We start from the raw sequence: 12,071 nt of genomic DNA, 5'->3' as shown, positions 1-12,071 counted from the left end.
TGAATTCGGACGAGAGTGTCGGAGCTATGGGGCTGGTGCAGAAATGTCACATATAAAATTTTAAAATACTTGGGCCTTATTTGTTATTCTTATTAAATAATATATTAATACAATACATTTTCATTCTGTTTGTCATTTTTAATATATACTGTGTGTTAATATAAAGAGTAAACACATTTGATCAATAAAGATTACATTTTAAAATGTATCTGTATGTTTTGTCTCTCTATATGTTATTATGTTATTTTAATCCAGTAATGATTTGCCAAAAAGTAATTTACTACATTCAACATGAAAAAAACATGGCAGGAGTGAAGGAAGCAGTAGACTCCCAGCTCGTACGTCTTCCCCCATGGTGGATTGTGGGAAATGAACCGTCATCGAGTGTACTTGAAATGTACACTTGAAATTAGAGTGCATTGTGTGTAAAAATGAGTAAACAAAAGTAGGGAACGAGTGGCTCCCTCAGAATTCAGACAGGCCTACAAAATCATGAAAACTCGAAATAGTGCACTATATAGTGGATAGGGAGCAGTTTCAGACACAGTGAGTGTTCCACGATCAGGGTTGGTGCCCTACGTAAGTTGTGTACTCTGCATTTAGAGAGGGGCGGTACTGCTGTACAGAACTAACGATCTCAATACTTACGACATTGAAAAATGTAACTACACTGAAATAAGAATCCACACAGGACTTTAAATGCTACGAAATAGCGAAAGAAGGCATTATAATTCAGCATGATATATAATGTCCTTTTGGGACATTTTCACTGTAATAATTACTAGAAATGTTTCCAAACCTCTCTTCTTATTGACAAATTCATCCAGATCTGACAAGATCCCTTATCACACTCCCTATTATAGAGTTAAGCTTGTGGTAAAGCTTGACTTAACTACATGCTTGTGTTTTGTCTCTTTATTCCTGCATCAACTGCCGTTCATTGAAAATTAATGATGGGATGGTGAAGGAGAACACAAGTGGGGCGGTGATTGCCACGATCAAAGTTTGTTGTGAAATCCTAAAAGACGTCCAGAAAACACGATGATAATCCATTTATATTTGGAGAGAAAATCTAAACGTCATCAATACTTACATCTATATCTCTCCCCTACTAAATATTTTGAATAATCATATCATCATTCTAATCTAATGCATCACAATCTTAACTGTAGGCTATTATGTCCCGCATTAAATAGAATTGAACTTTTAACGACGCAAAACACCAACTGAACTAATCGACATGTTAATATTGCATAGTTTGACTTTAATCGATTGCCATCTAAATGTATTTTAGTGCCGTAGGCTAATTTATGCATTATACATTTGCAGATGAAGAAGCTCAGCAAATGCGAATAGAGGAAGATTTAAAAATGGTAGTATTTCTAAAAGTGAACTCTGTATTTAACATATAGTTTTGACAGTCATAACTAGTTTTGAATAACATTGTAGAATGTATTATTTTTTAAGTGCAATAATAGAAAATAATAGGCAATAATTAGTCAATAATACATAGACCTCATAATGTTTTTTTTGTGTAATTTATTAATTTGATTTAATTTAATGTTTTGTTTTTGTTCTGGTAATTGATCATTTACTTTTTTTCATTTGGTAATTGATATTTAAATTTTTTTTAATTCTTTTTTTTTTTTTTTTTTTGCATCTAGCAATTTATTTATTTGATCAAACCCAGAGAATGCACCGATATGTTTCAGATGTAAGATATAACAATTATTTAATTAAGTCTTGGGCTAATGTTGGTGTTCTAATAAAGCACATTGTAGCTTTTCTTCTAGTATTGTGTATTTATTTTTTCTGCATGGAAGGTTGTGATATTTAAAAGCATACTGAAATAACTTTACAGTGGAGAGGTAGTTAGGTGCTAATTTTGCCATGGAGCGAACACGGAGCGGGGTTTCTCTAATCCAGGAGCGCTGAGTGAGCGAGGAGCAGGAAATGGGAAATTGTTGCCACTTCACTCCACTCACATACTCTGGTGGCAACATTTTAAAGCTAAACAAACAAACACAAGTCAGCATAAAAATAATCCATAAGACTCTAGTGGTTAAATCAGTATATTCAGAACAGATATACAGAGAAACAGATCACTTTCACATTCTTCTTGTGTTTTTGGTGATTCACATTCTTCTCTGCATATCATCCCCTGCTGTCTAGCAAAAAGGACAAATATTGATCTGTTTCTCACCCACACCTATCATATCACTTCTGAAGACATGGATTACACCACTGGAGTCTTATGGATTACTTTTATACTGCTTTTATGTGCTTTTTGGAGTATAACAATTTTGGCCTACAGAGCTAAAATATTCTTTTAAAAATCTGAAGAAAGGAAGTCATACACATCTGTGAAGACATGAGGGTGAGTAAATGATGAGAGAATCTCTTTAAAGTGATAGCTCATCATTTCTCTACCCTCATGTTGTTCCACAACATGAGGGAACAACATGATGGTGAATGATGACAGAATTTCCATTAATAATAATAATAATTCTGTAATACATGTTCAGTGTGTATTATGTAATGGATTATAGGGGAGTAAACATCTATTATGTCATTTGTGAAAGTAATGAGTTACTCACTACTTGATTACTCTTGTAATTGGGTACTTTCTTACTCTTACTCAAGTAATTATTTATGTTAGTACTTTTACTTCTACTTGAGTAATTATGTTTTTTAAGTAATTGTACTTTTACTTGAGTACAGTTTTTGGCTACTCTACCCACCTCAGGGTGTCACCGTGATTTTGCTCTAGATTTTGAGTTGGGAGAGGGTAAAATGTTTGGATCTGGTATGATTTTTTGACCACTTTGTTATTTTGATTTTATTTTATTTTTGATTGAAGTGTATTTTTTTGTTTCAATAAAATTTTTAAAAAACAAAATTGACCAATATAAGTGAAGAGTGTTCCGATACAATCACTGTTAATACTAGCCATGATTTGTGTGTCAGTAGATGAAAATAATTTAGGATACTTACATGCTCTATATTTTAACAGAGCCAAAAATCCTGACGAGAACCACATTTTCCATGCGTATAAAAGGAGCATGTCACTATCAAAGAAAAATGCCTGACATTCAACAAGGATGCAGATACCAACAAAGAGGTAAATCCATATTTCTATTCTTCTAATTCACTGCATACAGAACATTTACACTACCCACTTCTAATGAATGTGCTGTCTTTGTTTATATCGCTGGTGCTTGTGGGAATGGACTGTATAATGTGGTGAAGACAGTGGAATAACTGGAGAAGAACCTCAGAATGAAATTGCACTTGACCCAGCCCGTTAGCGCTTTGCACACATAATGTTGCCAAACCCACTTGCGCTTAGACTCAGCACATGCTTGCATGAAAATACCAAAACTTCATAGCCATACCCACTGACTTTGCACTTAGGATTAAAGCATAGCACTGTGCTTAGTGCTAGAGCTCTTAAGATAGGGCACTTTCTCTCAATGCTCAATTGCTTGTTAACAAGTTTTACACATCACAAGTCACTAAAAAGAGCAATATTTAGCTGATTCAATATTTTAGACCAGAGCATAACTAGAATAGAATTCTAGAAATGTCCATTACATTTCCTTGGCTTGTAATGTTTTTATTATTTTCCATCCATGGAAAACACAATTTTAAAATGCCCTGATATTTCAAGATTTTCTTTGACTGTGGGAACCTTGAATGGACTACTTCCACAACTTCTTCTGCATTCTACTTAGTGCTGCTCAGGTGCTTTCGGTAACAATTATCAGCAAACCTCAGTGTAGTTCAGTGCTCTCAATGCAGAGATTTATTCATTATTCAGATGAAGTAGCACTTACTACTGCACCTAATAAAAAATAATAAAATAATGTCTCTTTCTTCTGGGCTAACATATTTACTGCTCCTGCCCCTGTGAGAACTTGCCAGTCCATGTTGTTAAACTTTGTATGACAAATTTCTTGCTATGTGTCTCATTTGGATAAAAGCATCTGCTAAATGACTAAATGTAAATGTATTTCTACTTTTTAGGGCTGTCTGTTGATTAAATCAATAAATTATGTTTTGGTGTTAATGTGACTGACGTTGATTGCCTGTAAATATATTGTTTCTTTCCAAATGTTCACTCAGCTCCTGAATAATAAACCAAATATATATAACCATCTCATTAATGGCTTGTATCATTAATTGAAGATATTTCATACCTGTTGAGCTTCAATGATAATTAAATTCCACAATACAATGATTGCAAATGACTTTACTTTGGTTAAATGTCACATTGCATGTATTCATCAGGCCTCTCTCTCACACACACAGAGCATTGCAGTGCTTGAAGCGTGTAGTTGTTTAATTCAAAGAGCGCTGGTGCTGACACACTATACTAGTCCCCTTTATCCTTCTGTGATGTGCGGTTCAAGCTGATCTGTGGTAAATGTCTGCTACAGATGTCCGTGTGAGGTGAAGCGCTGAAATGTGCTGAGTGTTTACCAGCCATCACTGCTGGGGCTGAATTAATGCTGTAAAAACTTTTATTCCACTACATTTTAAAGATGCTGTAAACAGTAATGTTCCAAATATTTCTTCTCCAGTCCCTGAAAATGTCCGGATATAAAAACCTTCTTCCGAACACTTATTTTAAGTGGTGTTTTGGGAAACAGGCAACTACTGCACATTGTAAACTCTTATAACCAAAAACTAGTGAGCCGGATTATTCCTAAGCTGAAAGTACACCATGAAGATCAGTGCAAGTAGCCAGTTAGTCTCCAGTTTAATTCGACCAAGGTAACATTTAGTTTACTACACGTTTTCCACGGTATATATCCAGCATTTGGAAGAACCGGATAAACACAGATTATTAACTCTAAAAAGCAAGCCAATAGCATTTCTAACCACAGGTGTGATGACAATAGGAAAGAAAAAAAAAAAGAAAAAAAATGACATTCTTGTCAAACAGGTGAGCATAATCAAATGCACCTGATATAAAAAATAAGCCAGATGCAATTAACAAGAATAATGAAGCATAAAAATGCATCATTTCACATGGTGATGATAGTGGGGGATGGCTACATGCTTTGCCCTTGGGTCCTCTGATTTGGTCTGGTGGAAGTTGGGTGTACATAACTGCACCTGGCTTACATAATTTCAAAGCCGTTAATAATGCACTGTATCATTTGTGCCTTCAGCTCATCTCACAATTGCAAAAAACAAAAAAAAAAGAAAAAAACAACACGCACCAATTTATTTTATCTTTATCATATAATATGGCATGCTGGCTGTTGACTCTGATTAAAAGAATTAGTGGCAGGGGGTCTCCGTGGGATGTAATATGGATTGAAAAGCTTTGATTGGGGATCAAAGCTCCAGTTAAAGCTGGAGACATTGGTGGCATCGTGTTCTTTTTTAGAGTAATAAATGGACCAATCTTACAAAGTGCTAAAAGTTTAAAGAAGATGCCATTAAAAAAAGAACCCTTTGCCATTCTAAATATTGCAATGTATTTAAAAAGGGGAGGGTTTTTAATTGCAGGCAAGCTATGTAAAACACCAAAGTTTTATGGGTTTGTACACAGTAACTGCCAGCAGAAACATGGAGAACATTTCTTCTGCATGTGCATGTTTAGAATAGTACACTTAACAACTTTGAATTGTTTTCTCAATTTAATCAAGCAATAAATCTATACAACTAGACATCTATGTTCAGTTATTTCTGTATTAATTCACATATGTTTTCTTCTGTGCCTAAGCTGACGAGTTTTTAAAGAGAAAAAACAGACTCACGATCTCCATGGCAACGTAGTGGTCCCAATGTCAGCTTGGCCTCCGAGCCGGGTCGATTTGTGTCCCCGACAGCCACTTGGCTGACCGGTAAGTGGTCTTTATACACTAGAAGCCCAGAATCGTCCCTCCTATCAAACAAGATCATTCTTGATCAATACATACAATATACACTCACCTAAAGGATTATTAGGAACACCTGTTCAATTTCTCATTAATGCAATTATCTAATCAACCAATCACATGGCAGTTGCTTCAATGCATTTAGGGGTGTGGTCCTGGTCAAGACAATCTCCTGAACTCCAAACTGAATGTCAGAATGGGAAAGAAAGGTGATTTAAGCAATTTTGAGCGTGGCATGGTTGTTGGTGCCAGACGGGCCGGTCTGAGTATTTCACAATCTGCTCAGTTACTGGGATTTTCACGCACAACCATTTCTAGGGTTTACAAAGAATGGTGTGAAAAGGGAAAAACATCCAGTATGCGGCAGTCCTGTGGGCGAAAATGCCTTGTTGATGCTAGAGGTCAGAGGAGAATGGGCCGACTGATTCAAGCTGATAGAAGAGCAACTTTGCCTGAAATAACCACTCGTTACAACCGAGGTATGCAGCAAAGCATTTGGAAAAATGTTGCCTGGTCTGATGAGTCTCGATTTCTGTTGAGACATTCAGATGGTAGAGTCAGAATTTGGCGTAAACAGAATGAGAACATGGATCCATCATGCCTTGTTACCACTGTGCAGGCTGGTGGTGGTGGTGTAATGGTGTGGGGGATGTTTTCTTGGCACACTTTAGGCCCCTTAGTGCCAATTGGGCATCGTTTAAATGCCACGGCCTACCTGAGCATTGTTTCTGACCATGCCCATCCCTTTATGGCCACCATGTACCCATCCTCTGATGGCTACTTCCAGCAGGATAATGCACCATGTCACAAAGCTCGAATCATTTCAAATTGGTTTCTTGAACATGACAATGAGTTCACTGTACTAAAATGGCCCCCACAGTCACCAGATCTCAACCCAATAGAGCATCTTTGGGATGTGGTGGAACGGGAGCTTCGTGCCCTGGATTTGCATCCCACAAATCTCCATCAACTGCAAGATGCTATCCTATCAATGTGGGCCAACATTTCTAAAGAATGCTTTCAGCACCTTGTTGAATCAATGCCACGTAGAATTAAGGCAGTTCTGAAGGCGAAAGGGGGTCAAACACAGTATTAGTATGGTGTTCCTAATAATCCTTTAGGTGAGTGTATGTCCCCTATATATATTTTTGTAATACCGATGTATTGTACTGTTCCATAAAGACATTTTCAATAAAATGTCTCCCTTGCTGACCAGCCAAGGTTGGTTTTCTGATCGTAGCTGGTTTAAGCTGGTCTCCCTGCATAGTAAGTCTGGTGCTCAGCTCGTTTACTAACCTGACCAGCTGAAAATTGCCAGCAAACCACTTTAAAACCAGCTAATAGACAAGCCTGACTTGGTTTGGGAGACTAGCTAAACCAGCTTACCATTTTAAGCTGGTTTAAGCTTTATCTTATTCCAGCAGGGCATAACAACACCATGGGTTTATTTATTTTTTCTGCTTACAATAGTAAACTAACATCATTAAACTAAAAATTATTATATTATAAATGTTAACTTTTTTTTTATTAATAAAGGTTGTATAAACTCAAATATTTAATTTACTAAGAGCAGTGTTTTCGTTCTCATAAGCAAGTCTCTTGAAACTAATGACTAGCTCTTTAATGACAGCATTTCAAATTGTTTAATGACCGGAAACACTTATTTCATGACTTTTGCTAAATTAATAAACATAAGTGTAAAGGAAAACTCCGGGCTCTGGGCTTAAACATAAGTCTTCAAAATAAGTCTTCATATTTTGTGTATATTGTATATTATTAGATGTATATTGTGTTGAGTAACAGATGTGTAAACTGTGTTATGTGTAAATCAGATGTTAATGTAATTGTCATACTGCTATGTTGCTTGGAACCGCACACAAGACTTTCACCCACTGTTGCATTTGTGTATATGACAATAAAGGGATTTGATTTGACTGAAGTTTATTAATATAAATAAGTAAGCAAACACAGAAAGAAACCCCAAATGTACATGTTGCAGGGCACTATGTGTGCTTTATTTTAATACCATCAACTACCACAGTGCAACATCAACAGTGTGGTTGGGAATGACACTTTTAAATCGAGTGCCCTAATTTGTATCCATTATTCAGGGTTGTTAAGTTTGCTTGGGGTTTATGACAAGTGGTGAGAGCATTACAATAACTCACTGCCCATCTGTGCATGGGCCATTAACACACATTGCTGTTTGTTCAACTAAATCGGTAACTGGAGAGACAAATTCAGCTTTCTTGTTTCATATTGACCGATGCTATTTTTATAAGAATACAATGTTATAAACATCCCTTACATCCCTAATTTGATATAAACCATGGTGAGGTTATAACTCTCTACCCATCCATTTCATATTACAGTATAAATGAACCAAATCACATTTATTTTCATATTTAACATCACAACAGTCATTTATAACACAATTGAACAAAAAAAAATTTATATAAAAATAAAATAAACAAAACCATAACTTCTTTAAAAGTTGATTGGTATTAACAGGTTACGAATGCATATAAAGGAATATCAAAGCAACACATGCATCACAGACAATTTCATGATAAGGACATTTTACAATTGACCATGTACCCAACCGCTGCAATATCGCCCACAGCTTCTTAGTAATAAAGCTACTAGGCACAGCTTTTGTTGATGGAAATATCAGGGTTTGTCTCTATACAAACTTTTTTATCAGCACAATCTGTTTGCCATTTGCCCAAGCGCTAGGGTCGAGACAACTGCGTCACACAGCAGACACTGCTATTTAACGAATACAGAGACAATAAAGCAGATGGGAATATGCCATGATTGCTTCTTATGAGTTTGATTGGTGGACTAAAAAGGTCAGTAACTCGCAAATAGCATCTTATTCGAAAGCCCATAATTAGTTGCAGGCTTTGGAAATCACCATGGGAACTGTATGCTGCTGCTTACTCCATCCGATAATATGGCGACTTACCACTGCTTCTGGTCGGCATCACAGTTGCAGTAGTATTTGGAGTCGGTGCAGTTGCGTTCAATGCCGCATGCGCATTTCTGAATGCCAGGCCCAGAGCCGCCCCAGTAAAAGTGCTTCTCGCTACCACGGCCAACCCACCACGTGTAAGGTGTTCCATCTGCAAACACAAAGGAAATGGTTAAGTACACAGCAGGAGAACGCAATATGAATGGAACACAAAGACACAATTCAAAGGAAGACAGTTTGACCATTATATACCAGACAATCTATAGGTGTCATCAAGTTCAGGAAGCCTTCTTGAAGGATACTACAGTGGTTTGCACACTTATAAACAGGCAAACAAAACAGAAAGTGATGTAATAAATCATAAAATTATCATGAATGACAAGAACTCTCTTTTGTCCATGGATGACTACCACCTCATACTACGGTCTGCCCACCATCTGTTCATCACATATCACACAAAAAACTGGCAAGCACTATTAAAAAACTGAAAGTTCCAATCTAAAAAACATAGAGTTTTGTTTGAGGCACTGTGCAGCAAGTCAACAAGATATTCAAAAGCATTACTATAACTGTTTCATATTGTTTTATGAGTTATATGTCTGTGAAGTAATCTATACTTATTACTTGTATAGATAGAAATATATAGAAATTTATAGAAATTCTTATTACAAAGTCTACACATTTGACTTTGGTGATTTTTGTACAAACTTTTTTTACTTACCAGTTCACTGTGGTTTTAAATATTTCAGATAAGCCCACCTCTCAAAGGCATGTAAAAACTATATCAACTGTGATTGGTTGCTTTTCATGTCATTCGTACGGTCTCTTCCTATTTAAGTCAGTGATTTTTGGCCAGATTAAAGAATGTTCAGGGTTAATAAAAAATTAAGTTCAATCAACAGCATTTGCTGGCGTAATATTGATTACCAATAATAATAATAATTAGAATATATAATTGTCTTGTCCCTTGTTTATTTTGAAAAATAATAAGCAATAATTGTGTTAGAATTAAATAAGGATGAGGTTAGTAAGCAATTTGATCTCAGTCAAATCATGTTAACAAAAATAATGTTTATGTCTTGTGTGTAATTATCTTTAATGGACTGACCCTTTCCCTCCATGGAAAGAGCTTACTGTAAACATTATTCTTTTTTTTTTTTTGCTGTTTTTTAAACTAAAGATGGATAAGTTCAAGTTATATTTTGTGGTAAAACATAAAAAAAAGCTTTTAAGTCAAGGAAACCCTGAATCAAAAATGTTTTTGTTAATAGACTACCATGAAGATATGTGTTTGCACAATTGAGAATGTAACTGTCCTTGTTCTGTATCCATCAGAAGTAAATCTACGAGCAGCTGTTTGACAGCTAGCTGCTTATAACTTGCAGACAACTGTAATTACAGTGCATGAGATTTGAAGAGTACTTTACACACAGATGGAATTAGTACTTGTATCTGTAGGCAAGACTGTAAAGACAGAAAACGCTCAATAGGATTATAACACTTGGCACTTTGGGCATGCACACTGTGCTCCAGGGGCTGCTGGACTGCCATTTACAAGCACTAATGTGCATACAAATACCCACATCTGCATTCACAGAAGGAAGCAAAGGCGATTCAAACACTGAAATGCTGCAAAGTGTGCTGAAGGCACACCAACACATATGCACACACACAAAAAGCTTCTAACTACAACATACACATGTATTTATGCATGAACACTAGGGGTTGCACCAAACAGTCGTGATGGGTCTGTGCTGACTAGTTGTGGATCACATGACTTCAGTTCTACTTGTTCTGTGTTGAGTGTGATGCACGCACACACATGTAAGCAAAAACACAACCACAGAAGCAAACTCTCACACAGCAACAATAATGACACACTTTCTTGCATGCAAAACCAATATTTTTCTAATTTAGTTAATTTAAGATAACATCTGCAAATTAAAACTGTTTGAAAATTACTGGAACTGGAGTTATAGCACTTTATTAAAGAAGATGACACACTCCTGCATTCTATCGTCATGTCTGCAAGAACATAATTACTTAAAACAAGTTTTATTCTGCATCAAGGCTTCAGGGGAAATATGTGCAAAGTGTGCTGTGTGAACTCCATGTAAATGCTTTTTGTTTCACTACATCTCCAGCTTTCTGCTCTGCTGATCTATTCAAATGGATAAGCGCTCCATTTCAAAATCTGCAAAGGCAGCATTTTGAGGCATACTTGGCGCACTCCCGACTGAAGGCTGTTCCAATTAGGCAATAAATTAAACTGCATCCTAAGACACCAAGTTTTGTCAAAATTCTAAGACAGCATTGCATAAATCATTTACAAAATACATCCAAGATGGCAATTTTGATTATGAATATAATTAATTCAATAATGACAAGTACTAAGTAAACTTATCCAGAACCTGTTCTCTATTCCTAACCCTAATTAGAATGCTGTCTTAAAAGGCAGCTTCCTATGTAAGCAGTAGTATGCGAGGCAGCTCACTTGCTTTTGGAACTAATTTTGTAGCTCAGTATGGGGTAACTTTATGTGCTTGATTTGCCCCTGGTCTTAACAGATTTTGTGGAATCTATTCCAAAATTAGCAAACAACTAAATGTAGCCACAACTCAAGCAGATATTCGGACTTTCACCTCCAGCACACTTAATTAGTAGGGAAGACTCTTGCTGTTCCACAGTGGAGCCGGGAAATAAGACCTGCACATTTCAGACAGAGCCGACAGAGCTGACAGACACAGGAGGGACCTGAACACAGTTGCTGTGGGCAGGAAACAGGCAGACAGGCTGGGTGCCAGACAACCCTCCTGAGTGACTGAAGAGAATCCAAGCCAGAAACAGCAGTCAGACAGAAGGTATGGGCATAGATGGCATAGAAAATGAACAAACAACAGAAAATATCACTGTGGTGATGGACAGACATTATAACAGATGGTGAGTGGTCTCTGACATGTGCAATACTCTTGCTAGGGAACACTGGGGGCAATTAGAACATTGTTTTCTTTTTTTTTCTCCTCATTTTAACATTTTCTTTCATGACTAATACAAATCTGTCATAATTTGGTATGAAAAACATTCACCCACCAATTTATTAGGTACACCTATATATCTACTTATTCATGTGATTATCTAATCAGATAATCATGTTGCAGCAGTGTAATGTATAAATCATGCAGCTATGGGTCAGGAACTTCAGTTAA

At 36.4% G+C, this 12,071-nt stretch overlaps 1 protein-coding gene across 2 annotated transcripts in view; it reads right to left on the bottom strand.

Annotated features, from left to right (window-relative positions):
* The window catches only part of cntnap2a (contactin associated protein 2a), a 521,370-nt gene that overhangs the window by 131,801 nt on the left and 377,498 nt on the right, over positions 1 to 12,071 (bottom strand). For both annotated transcript variants that reach the window (XM_052113320.1, XM_052113321.1), the window contains 2 exons: positions 8,860 to 9,016; positions 5,772 to 5,899 (listed from right to left, as the gene is read on the bottom strand). In XM_052113320.1, the coding sequence (XP_051969280.1) occupies positions 5,772 to 5,899; positions 8,860 to 9,016 (285 nt within the window). The remainder of the gene's footprint in view (positions 1 to 5,771; positions 5,900 to 8,859; positions 9,017 to 12,071) is intronic.

This window comes from Xyrauchen texanus, chromosome 41 (genome assembly GCF_025860055.1).
Source record: "Xyrauchen texanus isolate HMW12.3.18 chromosome 41, RBS_HiC_50CHRs, whole genome shotgun sequence".
Lineage (NCBI taxonomy): Eukaryota > Metazoa > Chordata > Actinopteri > Cypriniformes > Catostomidae > Xyrauchen > Xyrauchen texanus.
Note: the sequence above shows the minus strand (reverse complement) of the source record. Positions and strands in the feature narration are given on the sequence as shown.